The sequence below is a fragment of the Cervus canadensis genome, chromosome 27 (assembly GCF_019320065.1).
Source record: "Cervus canadensis isolate Bull #8, Minnesota chromosome 27, ASM1932006v1, whole genome shotgun sequence".
NCBI classification, from domain to species: domain Eukaryota; kingdom Metazoa; phylum Chordata; class Mammalia; order Artiodactyla; family Cervidae; genus Cervus; species Cervus canadensis.
Genome location: NC_057412.1, coordinates 45,500,594 through 45,526,004, shown reverse-complemented (window position 1 = coordinate 45,526,004; position 25,411 = coordinate 45,500,594). Strand labels below are relative to the sequence as shown.

The 25,411-nt window shown below is 38.4% G+C and overlaps 1 protein-coding gene across 3 annotated transcripts in view; it reads right to left on the bottom strand.

Moving 5' to 3' along the window:
- The window catches only part of ALCAM (activated leukocyte cell adhesion molecule), a 215,189-nt gene that overhangs the window by 34,325 nt on the left and 155,453 nt on the right, over positions 1–25,411 (bottom strand). For all 3 annotated transcript variants that reach the window (XM_043448847.1, XM_043448848.1, XM_043448849.1), the window contains exons 3-8: positions 24,148–24,367; positions 17,831–17,895; positions 16,380–16,467; positions 15,737–15,919; positions 10,386–10,513; positions 8,554–8,686 (exon numbers count right to left, since the gene is read on the bottom strand). In XM_043448847.1, the coding sequence (XP_043304782.1) occupies positions 8,554–8,686; positions 10,386–10,513; positions 15,737–15,919; positions 16,380–16,467; positions 17,831–17,895; positions 24,148–24,367 (817 nt within the window). The remainder of the gene's footprint in view (positions 1–8,553; positions 8,687–10,385; positions 10,514–15,736; positions 15,920–16,379; positions 16,468–17,830; positions 17,896–24,147; positions 24,368–25,411) is intronic.

The window sequence follows — 25,411 nt, the reverse complement described above, 5'->3', positions numbered from 1 at the left end:
GAAAGAAAGAATAGATATGCAAAGTTAAACTGAGGTAAATGAGGAAGATTTATATTTATTAAAGATTAACTGCAAGGGGAAAAGAACAGTAGGAAAGGCAAAGAAAGGAATAAATGTAGAGAAAATATAATAGGTTTAAAAAATTAAAAATTTAAATTATTAAAAGGAGAAAAGAAAAAAAACAGAAGAAGAAAGAAAAAAAAAAAAACAAAGGAAAACTCCACCAAACTTCAAAAGCCCAATGTAGATGCAGAGGTTTATAACAACAATAAAAAGTATGAATGAATATATACATATACATATATACCTATAAGCAAAATAAAAACAGTCCAACAAAGATAAAGTACAGTCGATTGACCCAGAAAACAAAGGAAATCAAAAATTATATCTACCAGAACAAAACTAACTAAAGCACAAACTGGAAAACAAAACTAAAGCAAGGTGCCAATTGGGGAATAAAGCAATGAAAATAAAATTAACAAATATGTTGAGCAGATAGGAGAGAAAGAAAAGAAAGAAAAAATAGATATGCAAAGTTAAATAGATGTAGATAAAGAAGATTTATATATGTTAAAGATTAACTGCAAGGGAAAAAATAACAGTAGGAAAAGCAAGCAAAGGAATAAATGTAGAAAAATAATAATATTTTTAAAAAATTAAAAATAAAAAAAGAGAAAAAAAAAAAAAAAAAAGGAAAACTCCACAGAACGGCAAAAGCCCAACATAGAGGCAGAGGTTTATAACAATAAAAAAATATGATTGAGAAAGAAAAAAGAGCTCAAAAGCTTAATTGGATTTCATAGTGCCAATAAAAATCACAACTACAACAGAGTGGGTTCAAAAAAGGAAAACAGAAAGAAAAAAAATCCAAAAGATTCTACAGAACAAGTCTAAACATAAGAATAATAAGTGTTTTTCTTGACTCACTGCTGTCAGGGTCCTCACCCTCGCTGGGTCACAGTCCCCCTCCCCTCCCCGGGATGCCCTCCAACACTGCGCTGATCTCTGGGCCTGCCGTGGGGGCAGCTCAGACTCTAACCTGGTCCTGCTCCTCTGTGTTCTTGCCTCCAATGCCCACAGCTATCAGAACTAGTGCGTTTTCTTTTGTGGGAGCTCTCAAAGACCTTTTATATAGTCCACAGACACAGGCTCTGCCTAGTTGACCCTGTGGATTTAATCTGCAGCTTGCACAGCTGGTGGGAAGGTTTGGGGTCTTCCTTAGCCACACTGCCCCTGTGTTTCAATTGTGGTTTTATTTCCACCTCTGCGTGTGGGTTGTCCACTGAGGTTTGCTCCTGAGGCTGCCGCACCAGGTACCCAGGGGAGTTGGCAGCTAGGGCAGCAGGAAATATAGTGCTCTAGAGGGGTGTGGCAAGCAATATTGGCCAATATGCTTCAGTATTCTTTCCTGGAGAATCCCCCTCCTTGACAGAGAAGCCACAGTCTACAGGGTTGCAAAGATTCGGACAGGACCGAAGTGACCCTGCACGCATAGATGAAAGACTTTTTTGCCTGTGGCAGCTCTGTCCCAGTGAGAGTTGAGTGTGAAGGTGGGGCAGCTGTTTGCCTTGAGGGGACCCTGGCAGCGCCAAGTGTGCAAGGACTGCCTCCGCTGCAGGGGTTGTGGCCCTATCAGGGTCTTTTTTCAAGCTTCTTGTAGCTGGCGATCAGAAGGCCTCTTTGGCCTTTTTCTGCAGCTCCACCCATTCAGGCATTTAGTGAGTTCCATTGCCTGGGGTCCTTCTCCGTTGTTCAGCCGTCAGGAACGTGGAGGAGCCCTCTGACTGGGGCTCCTACTCTGTAGATTGGTGTCTCAGGTACTTAAAAGGGCACCCTGGATTGGGTCCTACTCTGTAGTTCAGTGGGTCAGGCATTTGATGGGCCAGCCTCTCTATTGTTCAGCTGCTGATGCTGGCCCTGGGGAGAGAGGCTATGGTGATGGCTCCACCCTCTATGCGTGACTCAGCAGTATCGCCTTGCTTCCATGGCTGCCTGGCTTTCCTCCACAGGCATTTCCCACCACGATCTCCTCCCCCACATCCCCTTGATCTGTCTCTCCACAGTCAACAGCATCCCTTGCTCTGGGATTGCTCCACAATCTCTAAACCCCAGCTCCCAGCCATTGAGCTTTCCAGGGGACCAGCGTTCCTGGATATGTATGGGGTATGTTTGGGGATATGTCCGGGGTATGTATGGCTGCAGCAAGGACTGTCTGATTCTCATTCCATTTAGGCTGCCACAGATCAGCTGTTTCCCTCCCAGCATTAAATGTTTCTCCTCTGACTCAGATAATTGCCTTGATGTAGGGATCGGACCATTGCTTCAGTTCCCCCACCCAAGAAGGGCAAGTCCACTCCTACTAACACTCCTGTTTTTTCCCCTAGTTCCTTCATCCTACTGAGCTTGGCATGGCTTTATATATTCTTTTCCACTGGTCAGGCACTCCTGTCTGCTCTCAGCTGGTGTTCTGCATGCACTCCTGTGTCTGAAGGTGTATTCCTGATGTATCCGTGGAGAGAGATGTACTCCACGACCACCTACTCCTCCACCATCTTGTTCTCCCCAGTTGAAATTTTAAATAAGGCCTATTGTTAGGTACACTGTCAGCAGATACCACTTTTAAAAAACACAGCATAAACACATCTACGGAAGTATAATCTTTCAGATGGAAAGTCATTTCTATAAAAAACTACTGTCATAGTATGATTTGTATGAGGAAAATCCAGTTCAATAGAACCTTTATTGTACTAGGTTCCAAGCACTGACAGGAGATACTGAGATGAATAATGAGCTTACAATTCACAATCTGAGGTAGAGGTAATATGCACTCAAGTATGTGACGATACTACACAGCAGCACGAGATCAGCACTTAGTGGTAAATGTGCTATAGATTAGGAGCTCAGGAAATATTTGCTGAAAAACTAGAGTAAAGGCTACAGACAGAGGTACAAGCAGAGACTTACAGGAGGGTGGAGAACAGAACCAAGATGGGTTTCAAGGCAATAATGAAGGCTTTGTATGGGAGGTGATATCTGTTTGTGGCCCCTGATGGTTGAGAAGGACTTTGATAAGTGGAAATGTTGGTAAAATTTCTGCCACATAAGCAAAGGCAAAGAGGTGAGAGAGGGTGGTGGATTTCACAGTGGTGAGTAAAATGGTATCAATGGTTAAAACACATGGAAGATAAACCTATACAAGTAATTTAGGCTAGCCTGGAGAACGAAATGGCAACCCACTCCAGTGTTCTTGCCTGGAAAATCCCATAGATGGAGGAACCTGGTAGGCTACAGTCCATGGGGTCGCAAAGAGTCGGATACAACTGAGCGACTTCACTCACTTCACTTATGAAGGACTATGCCTGCCATACTAAGTGAAGTGAAAGTGCTAGTCTTTGCAACCCCATGGACTGTAACCTGCCGGGCTGCTCTGTCTTTGGAATTCTCCAGGCAAGAATTATGGACTGGGTAGCCATTCCCTTCTCCAAGGGTTCTTCCCTACCCAGGGATTGAACTCGGGTCTCCTGCATTGCAGGTGGATTCTTTACCATCTGAGCCACCAGGGAAGTCCATTTCATTTGGTGATTTAGATGTATTCATTCATTAGTTCAATCAACATTCAGAGATGACAAAGCTTATTAGACATTATTAGAGTTACTGTGTGTGTGTGTGCTAAGTTGCTTCAGTTGTGTTCAACTCTGTGCGACACTATGGACTGTAGCCAGCCAGGTTCCTCCTGTGTCCATGGGATTCTCCAGGCCAGAGTACTGGAGTGGGTGGCCATGCCCTCCTCCAGGGAATCTTCCCTACCCAGGGACTGAACCCACGTCTCTTAAGTCTCCTGCACTGGCAGGCATGTTCTTTACCACTAGCACCACCTTGGAGACTGCCATACTGAGTTGGGACTCTATCCTATGGCAGTGGGGATTTGCCATTGCACCTTGTCCTTCCCGTTGGTTTTTCATGTTATACTCACAATTTGTTGATTGTTTGCAACATTATTTTTAATACTTATTTCACCTACTAGGTTATAGGCATCATGAGGGTAGGGACCATGCCCTGAGTTGTCACTGCGTATCCACAGTGCCTGACACATTGTAGGCCTTCAAAAACTCTTGCTGAATGAAGTGAAGAAGCATGTGTCTCAGTTTCTCATTAATATAAAAATATACATTATCACATAGAAAAGTGGAGTTTCCTCAGACTGTTTTGTTGAGTTACATTTAGATGAAAATTCAATTCAGGTCGAGTTAAAGCTTTTATTAGTTGGACAGATAACTTGCCAGGGAGAAGACAGAAGAAGTTATTTTAAAGAACGATGATGGACTTTGAAAGCTCAGATGAAGAATCTACGTGTGAATGAATCGGCAGAGGACTGGTACTTCAGCAACTATGAGTCTGTGAACTGAAAGCCTGCCGGGAGCTCTGTTCTGCTGTCCCCTAACCCTAACCCTAACCCTAACCCTAACCCTAACCCTAACCCTAACCCTAACCCTAACACGTGCAAGTGCTGGTGGGCACTTCTCTAGCCACTCCCTTTAGTCGTCTATGAGAAGAAAACAAATCTTGCTTTTTTGGAAACAATTTAGGATAAGTAGGCTAAAATAGGATTTTTATGTTTTCATTTCATGTGAAAGTGTTAATCGCTCAGTTGTATCTGACTCTTTGCGACCCCATAGACTGTAGCCCTCCAGGCTCCTCTGTCTATGGGATTTTCCAGGCAAGAATACTGGAGTGGCTTGCCATTTCCTTCTCCAGGGTTCATTTCATGTAATTTATAGTAAAATCTTTATTTACTTGCAATGTTGGTAGCTCCGCTGGTAAAGAATCCACCTGCAATGCAGGAGACCCGGTTCAACTCCTGGGTCAGGAAGATCCGCTGGAGAAGGGATAGGCTATCCACTCTAGTATTCTTGCCTATCCACTCTGGTATATCCACTCTAGCTATCCACTCTAGTACTCTTGGGCTTCCCTGGTGGCTCAGCTGGTAAAGAATCTGCCTGCAATGCAGGAGACCTGGGTTCCACCCTGGGTTGGGAAGATCCCCTGGAGAAGGGAATGGCTACCCACTCCAGTATTCTAGCCTGGAGAATTCCATGGACTGGATAGTCTATGGGGTACCAAAGAGTCGACAGGACTGAGCGACTTTCACTTTCTTCACTACTTTAGCTTTTAAAGAGCAATATAGGCTTTAAAGCCCAGTGTTAAAGCCTACCTTTCAAAACCTAAATGTATTTAAATCAAATCTAATTAAATTGCACTGAAATTCAATTAAACTGTTGCATGCTTTTTTTTTTTTTAACCACAGCTGACCACTGAGTTATCATGAGCTGCAGCCAAGCCTTTTGCCTAATCCTTCTGCTCTCTCTCCTTTTCTGCCTGATATCCAGGTGATAAAATGAGAGTTCTCTTTCTTTAGGGTTCTGAGTAGCTAGTATTTCTTAAACATAACCACACTGTACCATCTCTAAGCACTGGATTATTGGTTATTGGTCCAAAGATCTCATGAGCAATGATTACAGAAAGTTATTCCACAGGCAATTGTATCTACTGGTTATATTCCCTCACTTCATTTCTTTTTCCCTATGGAGCAAACTGGATAAATGATCCCAGGACAGAATAGTTCTCAGAGAAGAAGTAGCACAGCTGTTATCGTGAGAAGTTGCTGCTTTCTCTCTAACTTGCCCCTGATGCCAGACACACTCTGATCTGTTCAACACGAAAATGAACAAACAGAGAAGTCGCTTGGTTGTGAATCTTAATATTCAACTGTCACCACAGTGCCCTCCAGGGTGTGCGCCCAACATGAGACACTCAAAGGCAACCGTCTGGTTACTCTGTTCCCCAGAGTACTGCCTTACATCTCCGTCAGAGTTTTAACTCCTCTCCTACATGTTTCCCAAGCATTATGGGTAAAGTGAAAGATTTAGAAACATTTTCTCAGAACAGTTTCCAACATCTCTTTCCATTTTGAAACAAAGAAACACTCATAATGAATGGGATTGTAATGAATCATGTCTAGAGAAACCTTACTGTAATGGATCACAGCCAGAAGTGTTGTTGGGTACAAAGGACTTATTAAAAATTTTGATCTATGTCTCCAAGCAAAACTGACATTTGCCCAAAGAACGCTGTGAATTCTAGTGTCACCAGGGAGAAGTTCAAATTGGTTTCCCATTTCTACAACGCACTGGGTACATCAGTAATATAGACAGTCAGGAATTACAAAAAAAAAAAAAAAAGAATTGAAATAAAGGTCTATTTTCTATATATATTTATTATTTTCAATCTACTGGAATAAATGTAACTTTGGGAGCACCTGGAGTATAAAAGAGAGTTAAAAAGTATGTTTAGGGTGATTTTGAAGTTATGTTTCCAGAAAATTTCTGTCCTTCTGTACAGAGACCATTAAAAAACTCTTGGTGGTATCCACCTCCTCCTCCAAAGTTGAGTCTATTCAACTTTGTGTTGCTTGGGTTGAGGGATTAAGAGTACTCTGTAAATTAAAAGATACTTAATCTATACTTTTATAGGCCAAATGAAAACCTTTTAAACTTCAAGAATACTCTAATATTTTCTTAAAATATAAAACAATTTGTTATTTTAAGGTGTATGTGTTGTTGTTATTGTTTAGTTGATAAGTTGTATCTGACTTTTTGCGACCCCATGGACTACAGCATGCTAGGCTCCCCTGTCCTTCACTATCTCCCAGAGTTTGCTCAGATTCATGTCCATTGAGTTGTGATGCTATCTAAACATCTCATGCTCTGCTGCCCCCTTCTTCTTTTGCTTTCAATCTTTCCCAGCATCAGGGTCTTTTCCAGTGAGTTGGATCTTCGCATCAGGTGGCCAAAGTGTCGCAACTTCAGCTTCAGCATTGGTCCTTCCAATGAATATTCATTGGTTGATTTCTTTTAGGTTTGACTGATTGGATCTCCTTGCAGTCCAAGGGACTCTCAAGAGTCTTCTTAAGCACCCCAATTCAAAAGACTCAATTCTTCAGCACTCAGCCATTTTTATGGTCCAACTCTCACATCTGTATATGACTACTGAAAAACTATAGCTTTGACTATACAGACCTTTGTCTGCAAAGTAACGTTTCTGCTTTTAAGTAGGCTGTCTAGGTTTGTCAAAGCTTTTCTTCCAAGGAGCCAGCATCTTTTAATTTCATGGCTGCAGTCACCATCTGAGGTGATTTGTAGTCCAAGAAATAAAGTCTGTCACTGTTTCCATTGTTTCCCCATCTAGTTGCCATGAAGTGATAGGAGTGGGTGCCATGATTTTCATTTTTTGAATGTTGAGTTTTAAGCCAGCTTTTTCGCTCTCCTCTTTCACTTTCATCAAGAGGCTCTTTAGTTCTTCTTCACTTTCTGCCATTAGGGTGGTAACATCTGTGTATCTGAGGTTGTTGATACTTCTCCCAGCAATCTTGATTCTAGCTTGTGATTCACCCAGTGCAGCCTTTTGCATGATGTACTCTGCATATAAGTTAAATAAGCAGGGTGACAACATACAGCCTTGATGTATTCCTTTCCCAATTGGGAACCAGTTCATTGTTTTGTGTCCAGGTCTAAGTGTTGCTTCTTGACCTGCATACAGGTTTCTCAGCAGGCAGGTAAAGTTGTCTGGTATTCCCAGCTCTTTAAGAATTTTTCACAGTTTGTTGTGATCTACACAGTCAAAGGCTTTAGCATAGTCAGTGAAGCAGAAGTAGATGCTTTTTCTGGAATTCCCTTGCTTTCTCTATGATCCAATGAATGCTGGCAACTTGATCTCTGGTACCTCTGCCTTTTCTAAGATCAGCTTGTAAACCTGTAAGTTCTCAGTTCACACACTGCTGATGCCTTTCTTGAAGGATACTGAGCAGAATCATTTGAAATAAGCACAGTTGTGTGGTAGTTTGAACTTACACATAAGAACTATACAAAAAAGTTCTTAATGACTGGGATAACCACAATGGTGTGGTATCATTCACCTAGAGCCAAACATCCTGAAGTGTGAAGTCAAGTGGACCTTATGAAGCATTGCTACAAACAAAGCTAGTGAAGGCGATGGAATTCCAGCTGAGCTATTTCAAATCTTAAAAGATAATGCTATTAAAGTGCTGCACTCAACATGTCAGCAAATTTGGAAAGCTCAGTAGTGGCCACAGGACTGGAAAAGGTCAGTTTTCATTCCAATCCCAAAGAGAGCAATGCCAAAGAATATTACAGAAAAGATGCACATGAATATTTTGTTAATATCACAAATTGGAGACATTTAGATAGAAGACAGAGGTTTATCACTCCCAACAGTTACAATTATTAGATCCGTTCAAGATTTTAATACCGGAGGGCAAATTTAATACTGTAGGGCAAAGGGTAACATCAGATATGCGGATGTTACCACTCTAATGGCAGGACCAAATTTGGGTTCACTCTGATGGTCTCTAGTACATCTGTTGAAATCACATTATTTAAGAAAAATAGAGTGCAATTTATTTGAAAAGACAGCAGAGTTAGACTATGAGAAAAGGCCTTTCAAGTGAAGTTAGTAAAGAAGAATAAATTGACTTACAGTGAACTGTGATGGCTGCTGAAGCAATCATGCTTTTTTTGTCTACCAGGGAGCATTTATAGTCTCCTGTTGCATTGCGTTTCACATCTGTCAGTGTGTAAGTATTTGAACTTCTAATTCCTTCAGGCTGTCCCTTTTGATAGAGGCAAAAACGTCAGATGATTATACTTGGTAGCTACAATAAGAACAGTTGTATTTGTTGATAAAAATGACATTTTTCTCAGATAAGAAAAAAAAGGAATATGTTTCTTTGATTGGAAAAATGATATTAGATTTTGTATGATCTGAATCCTGGGAAAATAATTGATAATTTGATTCTAAGGAAATTGAGAAGGTAATTTACATTGTATTGACGGCATATATTTTGACATTATGGCTTGTGTTAAAATAAAATTAAAAAAATAGCCAATATTTTATTTTTACATTTATCTCTTAATTTGACAGAAAGACTTGAGGGAGCTTAAAAGAAAATATAACATATATTCAAATTAAAGAAAGAAAGCAAGGAGGGAGAAAAGGAAGGAAGGAAGAGAGGTAGAAGGGGAGGGAAGGAGGAAGGAAGGAAGGAAGAGAGGAGAAAAGAAATTTTTAAAAGAAAAAAGAACCAGGAACTAAGAATTAAAAAATATATTTTGAGTATTAGGAGTATATATTAACAAAAGACATAGTGACTCATAAAACTAAGACACAAATTTGGCTCTGTAATCCCTGAAAATCAAGGTAGAAACGTAATTAGTTTCAAATTTTCATTTGCATATTAGACAAAAACACTATGTCAATTTATTAGGATACATAGAATCTTCTGTCAACATTTAAGTATAAAAGTGAAAGTGAAAAGTGTTTAGTCTCTCTGTTGTGTCCAACTCTTTGAGATCCCATGGACTGTAGGCTATCAGGGTCCTCTGCCTGAAGAATACTAGAGTGGGTTGATATTCCCTTCTCCAGGGGATCTTGACCCAGGAATTGAACCTGGGTCTCCTGCACTGCACGTAGACTCTTTTCATCTGAGCCACCAGGGAAGCTCCTTAAAGTAAAAAGAAATCACTTATCCTGGTCTTCTGAGTAATCAGTGGTTGACAGTCTAAGGCATTACTGAACAATGCAGCGGGTGGCATTATGAACAGACCCCTGCAGTAAGAGCTGCATACGGCTTCTCCCAAAGGAGTGTTCTGTCAAACACAAACCTGAGCAGGCTGTGGGAGAGCCAGCAAGTGTCCTCAGGAGTAGCTCTCATCTAGTCTGCCTCCACAACACTAGGACATCCAGAACACAGCCAAACTATCCTCTAGACTTCACTTCTTTCCGTTCCAATACTGATAAAAGTTAAGAAAGTGGCCTTTCATGACCATGTATGATGGCAAGATATAGCCCATTGCTTTCCTCTATCAAGCTAAATATAATGGCAACACAAGTGTCCCTGTATTGGGAATTCAGGGACATGTTGAGGAACACCCTCTGTGTGGATTTAGAATCCACAGCAAACCATTTGCTATCATCATTCTACGTTTTATGTTTGTCTGCTTAAGAAGAGCAGATTCTTACAGTTTATTTGGATGATGAAACTTTGAGTTTCAACCATGATGGTTTCCTATGATCAGCTCTTCTCCTCTTTGTCTCTGATTCCACTTAACACTGAATAAAAAAAGGCAAAGGCACCGGCATATGCCAAAAAACTTTTAAAGGACATTCCACAGGTTTCCGTTGTCTCCAAGAATAACATCCTTTCTCACTTAAGCGGCCCAAGAACATACAATTCTTAATGTCAGCCAACTGCCAAACAACAGGACAGAATGATAGCAGTCTAGCTCAAGTAAAAATCCTGAATCACTTACTGGCAAGTAAAACAAAAACTCCTCAGGAGGAGGGTTACCATTTCCCAGGCATTTAAGAGTGATATTGTCCCCTTCTTTGATGGCATTTTTTGATGGCAGCACTTGGATTGTCACCTGCTCTGTAGGATCTGCAAGAGTCACAAACACAAGTTAACCATTTCATCAAGCACCAAATTACTTTGTACATAAAATGTGACTAAATTATACACAATTTTCTCAAGAAGCTAGTAATGGTAATTACTTAAATGTATCTTTTTATAGAAGGACTGAAGTTAATAGCTACTTGCTATAACAAGTACTAATCTTGGTTACAGCAAACTACAAAGAAGCTCTGTTACATAAAAATCAATTTCTTCTTAGCAAAATGCCTTTACCTGAAATAGGAATGACCATAATTATTTTATGTGTAAAAGACCAGTAGGAACAATCTCATTGTATAATCTCATTATAAGGGCATTTAACTATATTACACATATCTTACAGTTTGGAAAGATTGCTAGAAAAGGAGCTAAAATTATCAGGCACCCTCACACTCATATTACACAATAATATCTTATGTTAGATAAAAAGGGACATAAGCCAAATAATACCAGGAAGATTTTTGGTATGCAGGAGAGCAGATTTGCTTTCAGAAAGATGAATCCCATGAACAGAGGGAGACCCTGAATAAGATACAATCAACAGAACTGTGAATATTTTGTAATTCTTTTCTGTTCATTGGAGCCAAGATGCAACTTTAAATTCCATTTTGGTCATTTTTAAGGAGAAAATAGGGCTAAAGGGTATTCTTTGGTCAAGGCTACTGCTCAACAGTAGAATGCTAAAGGAATTAAAAGCTGGATGCACAGTGGACCATATCTACCCAACAAGAAATCAAAGGAGGCCGTGCTGGCAGTTATAAATGACCCACTTTCTAATATATTCACTTGTTATGTAGCTGGTAATACAATGAACAGTGAATTTTGAAATCATATAATGTAAAGGTTTATTTTAGAGAGTCTTTTCCACAAGGCTTAATAACTACTGAGGCATGTGTCTATATTTCCAAACTGGCAGCACTAAAAATAATCCATCTATGAAGACTTACTTTGCTATTAGCTAATAAAGTGAGATGAATAAGTGGTAGACTTTAAAGCTGTTTTTTCTTCTATCTCTTGCAATCATTTACTTGTCTTGCTAAGATTAAAGGCAGGAAAAAAAAAAAAAAAAGAAACCCAGAAGGGTTGTTATAGATTGCCTCTGACTTTTTTTCATGCTTGGGCATTTCTGAATATTTGCCCAGAAGGTTCTGAGGCTAAAGAGTAATTGACTTAATATACTTTTTCATTTTTCTGAATTTGCCTGAGGTAGTTCCCTGACCAGTTCTCAGTACAGTGGGAAAGTAAATAAAGTTTGTCCCCCGCTGGCCTTCCACCTCTAGGCCTCCCTCACTCATTCACATGGCCCTTCTCTGCCTGGTTTGGTCTGTCTCACATCACTGCAGCACGTCTCTGACCAAAGCTGACACCAGAACAGCTAGGAATCATAATTGATCTGACTTTCTGCTTTATTTTAACCCTGCTTCTCTGGATCCCTTCTTCAATAGGCTCTGCTCTGTATGGGAGAGTTGAAGATCTAGACTGAGATCAGGGGGTTAATGTAACACATTGGAGTTCTAACAGTGGCTTTCTGGATGCCCGCTAATGTGCATCCAACAAAATTAATGATCTCATGCTCTCCCTTTGACTTTGAATTTTACTCTATTAGTAAATCATCAGCCTGCCAGTTACTCCGGCTTTCTCCTTTGCCCTCTCTTATCCACTCAGTCACCCAATCTTAATGACTAATCCTTATATTCTGCATTTGATTCTTCCCTTCTGTTCTCCCAACACTTTCCTTGTAAAGGCTCTACTTAATCTACATCTGAAACATTGCCACTAAACGTCATTTAGTTCCTCACTGTAAGCCTTTCTCTTTTCTACATCTTTATACATACTTTCTCTAAATCAGTTTTGGAAATAGTGCTTTGACTATTACAATGATATTTAAAAGTCTTCATGCATTCCCGCACCCCACTCCAGTGCTCTTGCCTGGAAAATCCCATGGACGGAGGAGCCTGGTAGGCTGCAGTCCATGGGGTCGCTAAGAGTTGGACATGACTGAGCGACTTCATTTTCATTTTTTCCTTTCAAGCATTGGAGAAGGAAATGGCAACCCACTCTAGTGTTCTTGCCTGGAGAATCCCAGGGACGGTGGAGCCTGGTGGGCTGCCGTCTATGGGGTCGCACAGAGTCGGACACGACTGAAGTGACTTAGCAGCGGCAGCAGCAGCATGCATTCCCAAAAAGCAAATATTGAAATAAAAATTTCTTAATCTGGTATCCATAACTGCTTTGAACTTACTTTGGGTAAGAATCATATATCTCACTACTCCATAAATACCCCTACATAATAACCAAAAGGGTCTACCCAATTTTTCTTTTTCTCATTTCTCCATTTATCTTATGTTCATTCATTTGGTTAATACTTGTTTAGTTCAAGTACAAAGTGCTGGAGTTACAAAGTTGAAAACAGCAATTCCCTGCCCTAAGTGAACTCTCAGTTTATTTATGATGATGTCAAATTTATAAATTAAGACTGTAACAACATTAAAACTGCCTAAGATGCATAAGCATAGCAATCACTGGTAGCTTATAGATTCACCAGATGAGGAAGCTTCTGGTAGGAGTTGGCCCCAGAGCTAGGTTTTGAAAAATAAGATGTTTGCTGGATAATAAAGATGACAGCATGACAGCATATGAATAGGAATGTACACAGTATTCTACAGGAGGAATCTGGAAAATAGAACAGATTAGAGAAGGCAGTGAAGTGGTGAAGGTTGTAAAAGGAAAGGACCACGGCTATAGGAGACTCAAGGCATTTTGAAATTGAGAATGTAAAGATCACCCTGAGAGATCTGGGGAGTTGCTGAAGAGTTTTCATCACAGGAGTAACATGTTCACAGGAGTAACATGTTCACATTCGTGTTTTAGAAAGATATGTCTGGCAGCAGCTTGCAGGGCAGTTTCGGGTGAATAGACAGGAAAACTATTTTTGAAGCTGTTACAAAAATACCAGCAATGAGGAATGGTGGCATAATCTTAGGCAGTGTCAAAAGGCACAACTAGATACACACAGATGAAAGAGGTGTACTGTGAATCAGATATACACAGATGAAAGAGGTAGGTTCTATAAAACTTTCCAGATGAATTGATCACATTTCTTTTTCTTGAATGTATACTTCTGTACTTTTCATTTAGCTCCTCCTTCTCTTCTCTTAAGTCATCCTGGAGCAATGAAAATCGCTCAGTCGTATCCAACTCTTTGAGACCCCATGGACTATACAGTGCATGGAGTTCTCCAGGCCAGAATACTGGAGTGAGTAGCTGTTCCTGTCTCCAGGGGATCTTCCCAACCAAGGGATCAAACCTAGGTCTCCTGCATTGCAGTACCAGCTAAGCCACCAAGGAAGCCCATGAATACTGGCACGGGTAGCCTATCCCTTCTCCGGTGGATCTTCCTGAGGCAGGAATCAAACCAGGGTCTCATGCCTACTGGGTGAGAAACTCGAAAGCCAGGTCCAGTAGTCTGTATTCTAGCAAGTCCTTCAGGGATTCTGATGCACACTGATGTCTGGGGATCACTGCTCTTGGACCCTGAACTTTCAGGACTCATTCACTGAGTCTTGCGGCACTTACAGTTGCAACCTTGCACTGATAATTTTCTTCCGATGCATCTATCTTCTCTATTGGAGAAACCCCTTGAATGTCAGGATGATGTCTTAAACACTTTGGGGTCTTCGCTTTGAAGGCCAGCACTGCATACACTGTGCCTTCTCAAAAGCTCTGCCAAATGTGCTCCACACAGCCAGCCACAGTAAAATCATTTCCTTCTTATTCATCCAAGGAGTTTTCTGCCCATCTATTTCCCCATGCCTGGTATTCACATATATTCTGTCCTTCCTAAGCCAATTTTCCAATCCTTTTCACTCATCTTGATGTTCTCTCCTATCTTGTGCTTCTGTGCTTACACCAAGATAGTTTATTTCCAATTGAATATCTCTGAATAGAGTTCTGCTTCCACATACAGAAATAATAGTTTGATTTTAGATAAGCTGTACATGATGAAATCCTCTCAATCCTTGCCTTTAAATCAAGTTGAAACTTGTTTACAAAGTTTAAGGCAAAACATCTCATGATGGTTAGAGCAAGTGGAATTTCAGTTTTGCTCTTTACATAAGATTCGGCACTTTATGGAACCCAAATAGAAATGTAGCTGAGATAAAACTCTTTGAAGGTTTAATGGGCATTTCTATCCTTTCTCTCAAATAGTTGTAGAAGTATTAGGTTATTCTACAACATATGACAGTATTATGGGAATTTCTAATTCATTAAAAATAGTAAAATATTCTGTATCATTCCCTGAAATATATCTTGTCTATATGCTTATTAGGTAAAAATGATAATAGTACTTACTAACAAGCATTTAATGTGCTACATGTTGTGCTATTTTAGATTTTTAATTTCACTGAATCTCTATAACACCACCATGAGTTAAGTATTATATTTGTCCTATTTCAAAATATGAAAACAAAGTAGTTAAGCTTCTTTTCTAGAAATGCATAGTAACCAACAGCAATGAAACTGGATTGCCAGCATCTTTGCTCTAAATCATATTATCTTGACTTCCATCTTACAGGAAGGAACACAGCATTGGAGAAAAGGATTCTAATCCAGTAGCTAAAGCTAATTTAGGGCAGTCTCTGGGTCTCATTTTGCTGTTAAATAAAATAATGGACTTAGATCAGATGATCAAGAAAGTTCCTTTGTAGTCTAATATTCCAGGTTTTAAAATCTGTGGTGTAAAGTTAAACAAAATACCTTGGAATTCAACATTCTATCTAACGTATGCAATTGATTGCACTATTAAAATATTTCTCTTTATTAAAATGGAAATTCCATATCTAGAAAACCAATCAGTCATAAGTCTCTATTCATCTGTCATTCATTCAGAAAACCATCAGGTGGCATTTCGAACTCCTACAAAGTCCATGACTATGTGCCAGGGTGGAGAATTAACAGAAGAAATCAGACTAGGTTAGAGAATACAGAGGAGATGATTATAAATAACAAAGTAGAGGCTGAAAGCTATCATAAGATGGGTGAGCATTTATTCTATAGGTCTTGCAAAGAGGAAGATATTACTTGGGTACTGTGGAATAGGGATGGGAGTTTGGAAATAGATTCCAAAGAGCTTTTGAATTGGGACTTAAAATAACATTGGAACATTTTTTCTAATACATTAAAATTGTATAATTGTGTTGAGTTACTTACAGTAAATATCAAAAACTGCTTGTTCAGAGTAAACTGTTTTCTGGCCAGATGGTCCATAATATGTCACAGAGCAGGTGAATGGCATTTGTATGTCAGCCTTGGATGTCTTGTACTCCAGGGATGAAGTCATGGTATAGAGCTGAGTTACTGGGTCCATTTGCTTTCTAAAAATTATGACCACCGCTGAAGAAAATAAAGAACACTAATGGTAGGATCTTTCATCGGAAAATCACAGCCCTTAATTAACTGTCATAGCAACTTTGAGAAGTGGTTTTGTCCTTCTTACTGCATTTAACAGGAGGGAAAATTGACATGTAGTGAGGTAGATGTCTTTTCAAAAGCATGAATCAGAGACATGGACAGAAATAGAATCCTGGGAATTTTATCTCCCACTCACTTTAATTAACTTCTAGAACATGCCATATACAGAAATAATTTTCTCTGCTCTTGATTCTTCTGCACAAGGTCTAAAATGAAGTTTTAAAAAATCCCTTACTGATTTAATGGATACTTAAGTAACAAAGAATATAGAGTCATAAATCAAAAGAGGGCAATGCATTTAGACTCAGGATAGTCTAAAGAATGCTTCGACAAGAGAAAGGCAAAACAGGTCACCTGGATTTATTGCCCACTTCTTACCCACCTCCTTCAAGAGGCTGCAGAACTTTTCCATGCCTGTACCACGTGATGTTGCCATCTGGATAACTGTCTTTTGAAACGCACTCACCCAACTGCAATATAGAGAGGAAATATTACAACCTTGGTTTCATCAGGGGTTGTCCATTTGAAAGCCCCAGACTCCTCAAGGGATGCAGAGTTCCTCCAATGATTTCCTGACCCATTCATTTTATAAGTCCCAACTAAGGACTGAATGAATGCACTCTTACATAAAAACAATGTCTTGTGTTTAAAATTATAGTCTTGCCCATTTTAAAATGTGCAGTAGATGCTGCCACCATTAATAAAATCACATTCATTTAAAAGCATTACCCAATTCATTTTGACAGTATTCATTTTTAACATTAACTAAATAACATAACTGTATTAACGTTGGCTATTACCATGATTGACAAATCTGCATTTGAAAGAGTCATTAACGGTGTTAAAACGAGGCTGCCTCTCCAGCTTCATGCTACATTTCAGATGACATATACTTACCATGAACTGTAATCCTTACCACTGTACTTCACATGTGTTTTTAATATGTGTGTGTGTCTGTGCATGCATGTGCATGCTCAGCCACGTACAATTCTTTGCAACCCTGTGGACTGTAGCCCGCTAGGCTCCTCTGTCCATGGGATTCTCCAGGCAAGAATACTGGAAATGGAATAGGTTGTCATTTCCTACTCCAGTTTTTAATATTTAGTGTTTATCAAATAATATTATGCAGTCAACTTTAATCTGATTCAAAGAATTTTGAACTTGCTTTTTCCTCCAATAAAAGAAATTTGGGCTATTTTAATTAGTGAAAGTGAGATTATGAATCAAGTGATATGTTCACATATGGAACTCCAGTTTTGCCCTTCCTTCAAATCTCCGCTAATATGATTGCACAAATCTGATCTTACCCCTTTTCTTCAACTTTTCAATGGTTTATCAGTAAGATAGAGACCAAACATTATACATGATAGAAGGTTTGTCATAACCAGCCTCTCTTAACTCTCGAGATTCACCTCTTACTGGACTCTCTTGCCCACTGGCTGAGCACCCAAAATTCCAGCTCTGCAAATAATGTTTCCCAACCGCGCCACTTCCTTTCACACGGTGTTATCTCATATTGGTGGGGAGCCCTTCCTGTCTGTGGTGTGCAGAAGATGCACGCGTCTACCATGGCCTCATTAAACACTCGCTCACTCAGACAGGAAAGACCGACGCTTTTTACAAAGAAACTCGCATCTCCTTCTCCCCCCTGCAGAAACAACCATGCCTCCCTCTACGCCTCCTTTCTACCTTGTGCGGGCTTTCTGACTGGTACCTGGAACACTGTCAACTCCACAGAGCAAAGTCTATCTTATTTGTCCTGGCATCTGAGGATAAGAAAAGGCATTCAACAATAGGCTAAGGAAAGGCAACCAATCAAAAACAAGTTCTTACCTTCTTAAGCTGGTCTGTCTCAAGAAATGGGGCTTTGCTTACAATTTCAGGTTTAGATGGTTGCTCTAAAGTTAAACAGAGAAATATTTTAAGTGCACATGGAAGAAGAAAATGGACATTTGTGATTTGGTTTACAGAAAAATAATTAATTTACTCAAAGTAGAAAAATAAGCAACACAATAAAATTTCCCCATATAATCTATAATTAAGAAATCTGGTTAGCTACCCATTCCAGATATTTGCTTTATTACATTAAATATTATTTTAAATGTTTATTACTCCTGTGAATAAAATATTGGTAACATTTTCTGGATGCTTTATAAACAGTGAGTATGGTTCAGATGGTAACAGAGGTTAATGTATTAAAGAGGATATATTATCTGCAGTTGATTACTGTGTGCACTTTCTACTTACCAATAATTTCCAACTCTAGATGAAAACTGGAGTTCACATGAATTTGAATCACAGGGGCGCTTATTTAAAATGCAAATTTCTGAGCTCTATCAGGCCAACTGAATCATAATATCTAGGGGAAATCCTATAAACCTACTTTTAAAACAAGTTCCATTGGGGATTTTGGGGCACAGTATGGTTTAAGAATCACTGCTCTAAAATCAAGGGGAATATATAGTGGTTAAGGGATGTAGAAGCTCAAGTTTCCTATTATCTTAAACCTTGTCTTTTGAGTGAAGTTATATTATGAAACTATAAATGTAAGAAAATCTTTCAAATTTGGAACCTAAGATAATGGACAGAGGCATTTTCAATATAGGAAGCTCTATAAGCATATATTCTAATAGAGGCTTTGGGAAAAACTGATTACAAATTGGATCAACATGGTATTATTTAAACTTATTTTATTCTAGCCTTTAGTTGTCTATCATTGATGGATTTTTTAACTTATTAATTAGCTCTAAGAATTAGTCTATAGAGAATGGATATTTTCTCACATTGTCATTGATTTTTGTTAGTCTCATGGACAACTATTCTATTCTCAAATAAATAGACAAAGACAACCAGCTATCCTTTCTTTCATAATCTCACTGTCTACCATCACTGTACTTTTACTACCAAACTAAACTCGCTTTTCTATTATTATTATTCAGTTTGGAATTCAGTTATGACACATATTACCTAAACAGACTATTATAGGGAACATGAAAGAAGACAAAAAGTCTTTGAAATAGCAAAATGGGTATCACCAAGATTCCAGGCAAAAATAATGTAATCTTCTTCAAGTTAATATCCAGAGTTAATTTTCCCTTTGCAATTATTTTATATTAGAAGTTAGAACAATGGATAATAATAGTGAATTTGCCTACGTGTTGAACTTGCACTTCAATTATAGGAGGCCTATTTACTATTAATTCTAGAAATATAATTTTCTTGATACAGCTTCCTGAAGAGCAATTATCTATATTCTAAATGCACAGATTGAAAAGAAAATATAAGAAAGATTAAAAAGTAAAAGAAAGATAGAAAAATAGAAAAGAATAACAAACAATTACATTAACACAAATAAGAAGTGATCTGGCTACCTGACTGCTAAGAATGTGACCAAAAATTACGAAAAACTGAAAAAATACTCAAAATAAATAGCAATTTCTGGGAAATATGTAGCCTTCTACACATCAGCAAGTCTTAATTTTGTGACTATTTTAAAATAAAATCATTAATGTTCATAATTACAACTTGAGTTATTGATAAAACCTTAAATTATGTTCAGAATCCAGTGTTTTATGGCAAATGTCCAATGCCTTTGCGATAGGGCTGCATCCAAAATATTTAAACAGAACGAAAATCTTGGGGTTTGAGTAAGTGAAAGTTCTCTGGAAACTAAAGTCAGCTACTCAGTGACACCACTCTCAGAGCTCAAAAGAGGTAAGGTATTAAATTAATTTATGTGGTTGATTAAAAGTCAAGTTTAATAAGAAAAAAAGAGCAAAATGGTTTTCTGTTTCCCTTCAGTTACTATCTATGCCTGGAATATACATATAGATTGGAAAAGATCCTCTAAAATATTAGATTTTTAATAGAAAGTGCAGGTGGGCAGTTTTGTTAGGTTGCATTAATGTCTAGTTCATGAAAATCAGATGACAACTCAGTTAGACACATATTTCCTCTAATGTAGAATATACTCCTTTACTATAATTTATAAACTCTGTATAACTGTTAATACTGGTGTGTTCAAATTGTTGGTCTTTTCCACATGTCCATGTGCACTTGTTTCCATAAACACTGTCTAAAATTTATTATTTCAATAAAAGAAAGCTGCAGCAAACCCAGGGAAACCTGATGAAAGGATACTTAAAATTTAGTTCTCTTTGTACAGTTGTTCATTTTTCTATTTAGAAGAGAGAGTCATATTGAATATTGAGAAAGTAAGGCTAATACCAATTGCATTTTTTTGAGTTATTTTCTCAAACTTTTGTTTCAAACATTTCATATTAAATACATATTTTGCAGGTAACTTTCATATCAGTGTGTAACAATCGATGAGTGTCGGTTAGAGGACCATAAAAGAGGACGTGTACTATTTTAGCAAAATTGCATATTGATTCCAAAGTGATTAAAAAAGCTTTATGTGAATTACATCTTAATATGATTCATGGATTCATAACTAAGTATAGAATTGAAAGGAAAAGTCATGTCACAAATTTATTAGCATTATTAAAATAATTTTGTCAAGGGTTTCACAGCCAGGTGAGGATGAAGTGATGAACACAAAGCTGCTCTATATCACCCAGAATGCACTAGAGTTATTCTCAAAAGCCACACAGAGGACAGACAGCTCAATCTGGTATGGGAAGAGAGTAAGAGGCAGATGTACTGGCTACAGTGAGTCAAGGACGCTTCTCTCTGTATTTTCTCGACAATCACCTCTTGATCTACTTTAAGTAATCATTATGAACATTAAATTATAGTTTATTTTCCTTATGAGATGGGAAGAGGTATTATTTTTTTTTACATTTAAAGGATCAAAATGAAATATAGAGGGTAGACCTCATTTGTTGAAAGGGTTATTTTCTGCTTCTTTCATTAAAAAAAAGAAGTGGCTTGCAGTTGAATAATTTTCACAGGGAGGGTTTGAAGAGGGATGCTCAGTTCCGATAAATATTGAGCACAGTGTCCAAATGAAAGCTCTAAAATAACACTGTGATGTCAACCATTACTAGGAGAAGAGCTGGCTGGTCCAGGTAGACACCAGACTCCAAGTCACAGAAATAATCTTCCTTTTAACACCACACACTCCAGTGCCGAAGATTAGGCTGGATTGTGATTTTCAAAGGCTTTTTAGTGCTCAAGCCCTTCTCTCATTTTTTTTCCCCTGAACAAAATATCATGAAAAAACTTTGAAACACTGAGTGACTAGAATTCTAGTTATTCAAGTAGAAGCTGCTCCTCACTTTCCTCAGCCTTATTCATTAGCTTCTCAAGAGATTCCTAGGAACAGAGTGGGAAAACTCACTTACGGACGAGGAGAGACTCGTATGCCTTGCCCTGACTGGGGAAGTCACTTGTCCAAGGTCAGAAATTTGTAGCAGATCTAACAAAGCTAGATGTCCTGATGACCAGTTCAGTGATTTTCCTATTATACCGCTGACAGCCATTCAGCCATTTGGCTCTCTGGGCACGCATTCAACCTCTAAGACTTTTGCACAATCACAACAATGAATCTTTGCAAGAACTTTTAAAGGTTTGCTCTTGCTAAGGGATAGTTTTATTAACTTCAAATGTACATTAAACGCAAAGAGTCTGATTTTAGTGCCATTTTAACTACCAAACAAACGAAAGTGCCTTATTAGTGGTGACAAAGCACGAGACTCATTTTGGATCTGGCCTGCTTCACTGGCATGATTTCTTGCATGAGAGATATAGCTTAGGACTGAATAAACAAACCTTCATCAGAGTAATAAAGTCATCACTCATGGCCTCTAGTTTGAACGAAAACAGTTTGACTTTGCCTATAAGGCGGACATTCTGCAGCAAGCTGATTTGGGATTAGCTCACGTTAACCGTACTCATTCTGTGGTACACAATGCATGTTGCTAGGTGACTCGTCAGAAGGAAACAGAGGACTGATTGATGAGCCTAGTAACTCTTAAGTGACTGCAATATATACATGCACAGAGTGAAAGCCTCCATGTCACAGCTGCTATTTGCTTCACAAATAATGATCCAAAGTAAATTCATTATTTTTTAAAAAAGCAAAGTCCCTATATGCTCTTTGCAGACTCTTTATCATGAGCTGTGCTGTTTATTTAATTGGACTTGGAGGGTCCCACAGTTTCTAGTATAAAACCCCATTTTCAAAAATGTATAACTCATCTATTTAAATTCTCCCTGGCCCAGAGCCTGGAATGCAAATTCTGTTTCTGAGAATCACTTTGTTTTCAACAACATTCAAAAGAGAAGGGGGTAGGTAGCGGGAGCTGATGGTATGCAGGGTGTGAGATTGTTTTTTACAAACATAGATATCCCTTACAAATTTTATCGAATTAAGCCAACCGAACTTCTGGGCATTTAAAAAATTATATTCTAAAATTTGTATTCTGAAAATGGAACAACCTGGATTTTTTCAACTTTCTTGTTTCTTTCTCAACTGTCTCTTCTTTCTCAACTGTCTTGAGATTTGGTAATTTTAACATAATAACAAGAAATGTGACAATGACATCAATACACACAACCCTTTAGAGTGATGTGACTTAATCTCTACCTACTGCAGCACATTCCTGTATACTTATATTAATGACATCATGGCCTAATTAAAAGATTTTGGATGCTCTCTTTAGAAAAAGTGTTTCTAGCAGTGCAAAATTCATCTTCCTAATAACATAAAAGTGAAATAAAAGGAAAGAAAAAAATACATGGAACTTTGGCAAATACAGGATGGAGATTATCTGGGGTGTTTACTATAAGGGGGCATAACTGAGAAACACGTGGTACTTGGTTTGATCCATAAAATAATTGAGTTGAGTTGATGGTTTCTGGAAAGTGCCTTCTAAGCTGAAAGGTAATCAACTGAAACATGTAATATGCTTTTACACGGTTCTTCTGGAGAACAAAGGCTTCTTTGATAGTATAAGCACTCTTTGAATCCTTGTCGTGAGCCCAAAGGAGCTTTGAAGTCCATATAAATGCTTAAGGGACCGTCCTACTTAGTTGCATGGGCTATTACAAGAGAAACAGGAAAAATCCAAGGTTACTTGCTGTAATAGCAAGGCCCTCTGGCTTTCTTTCTTCCCTGTTTATTTTAATAATTTCTAGGTGCTGTCAAGTTATCAGAAAACTGGAAAAAACTAAAAAGTGAGACCTTCTTCCCTAATTAAAAAAGACTGGCATTCTGAAACCTTTGAGACCTATTTTTCTCCCTGTAATTTCTAAGATATTATGATGTAATGACGGCGGGATATTTTATTTAAATGTTAAAAGATAAAACATTTTAATTAGAACTTCTCAAGTCATTTATTTGCAGAGCTATTTGCACCCTCACACTAACTACATAGTATCATTAGCCAAAGTAACCTACAGTAATTATTCCAAGCTTCTTTACAACTTTCTCTTCTTCCAATCCTACTCTACTTTCCCCCCCTGATGGATTCCACATACACCACATACACCACATAAAGAAGTGGTGAACTTCTTTATTTTAGGGCAATTTTCTAAACCACTTGAACACTCTCAGAAAGTAAATCAACAAGCATTAAGTGCTTAAGGTCAGAATGTGTGTGTGTACACACATATACATATACATATACAGAAAACTTAGGTCTCCTGCTTGCATTTTGTCATTGTTATACATCAAAATAGCAATTTTATATGGTTTAGCCTAATTCATATTTATAGATGCATTGATATGCATGAATATGTATATCAAAAATGTTCAAATTTTTCCATAACGTTGTACAGAAAATCCCGATGAACTTTCTGGCCAACCCAATATGATGTATCTATATATTATCTACCACATAACATTTATTTGTACATGTCAGTGAAAGTGAAACTTCACAGGCTCATTTTTATTTAACAGCAATTCATATCACAGGAAATTTTATCCAACAAAACAACAGAATATTCTTTTATTCCCTCACTGCAAATAAAATAATATTCTGCTTCCTTGCTAGATAAAATTCTTATTTGAATTTCGGGTTTTTGTTTTTCTCACTGACAGCATGCATGAGCAGAACAAAGCTCTCTAGAAATCCTCTAACATGATACCTGCTGTGGAGACACCAGAGAGTTCAGCCTTCTTTCTAAAGAACATTTTCTAGGACCAGTCATCAATCCCACTTAGCAGTTACACTCGGACTACTTACTGAACACCTTGACTACTGTGGGAGCCTCAAACACGTCGTCCTCAGTTACTAGCATGCACACAAATCTCTTTTCATCACTGATCCTTGCATTACTGATAGAGAGAGTGTAGTTTTCTGAGAGGTTCAATCTGTCTTTGTATTCTGGTACATCGTCGTACTGTACACTTTTCTTTGTAGAGGACCTGAAGGCAATAAATACTGGGGAGCCATCGGGCTTTTCCTAAAAGTTAAAGTAACAATACATTAAAAAACAGGCATATTTAGACATTTCAGAATTACAGTCAGAGCAACAAAATTTTCTTGGCCATGTTATTCCATCAAAATTTGTAGTTCTGTCCAAGAAGAGTAATTTTGGATATGAGCCTCACATAAATCTTTGGTTACAAAGGATCACTCTTCGTAAGGGAAAAGCTTTAAGTTCTTTTACAGGCATCAGTAAGTATACAAACATGAAAGGATGGAGCTTAAGGGATCCCATCTTTTCTTGCATCTGAAGGACAGAATTGGTATCTCTTTTGAAATTGACAAGGGTTGGCCTTATGTCTAATATAAAAGAAAAACAGGTGAAAATAAACGTGTTTTGTGTTATGTTACAAAAGGATTTTCAGCTAACTATCACAGCAACACACACTTGAGCTGCAAACACTCATTTAGAAATCCTAGGCAATTATCTTTAGCATGCTCGTTACTTTAATCTGTATACTTTATGTGCCCACACTTTTCAGTTTCAGTAAGAACTGACACAGCTGACCTTTACATATAACATAGTTTAATGAATCTTCATGGAGGAACAGTATATTTGCCCTTGCAAAAGGATCATGTCCATTAAAGCAATAGAATCCGATTAATCACTGAAACCCATGGTTTTGCTATCTGAGTCATAAAACTTAGCTCAGAGGGTTTTCATACAAAAACTTATTATCAAAGTAAAATATAATCTGGCATATACACTTATGCCAAGAGCACTGAGACATACAATTCATTCCTTCCTTTGCTCTCACAGACATCCTCTTACTTAATAACAACAATCTAAAATAAGGGCCAATCTCTCTTCTACTTGGGGCTTCCCAGGTGGCACTAGTGGTAAAGAACCTGCCGGCAATGCAGGAGCCACAGGAGATGTGGCTTCGATCTCTGGGTCGGGAGCATCCCTTGGAGGAGGGCATGGCAACCCACTCCAGCATTCTTGCCTGGAGAATCCCATGGACAGAGGAGTCTGGCGGGCTACAGTCCATGAGGTTGCAAAGTATTGGACACGACGGAG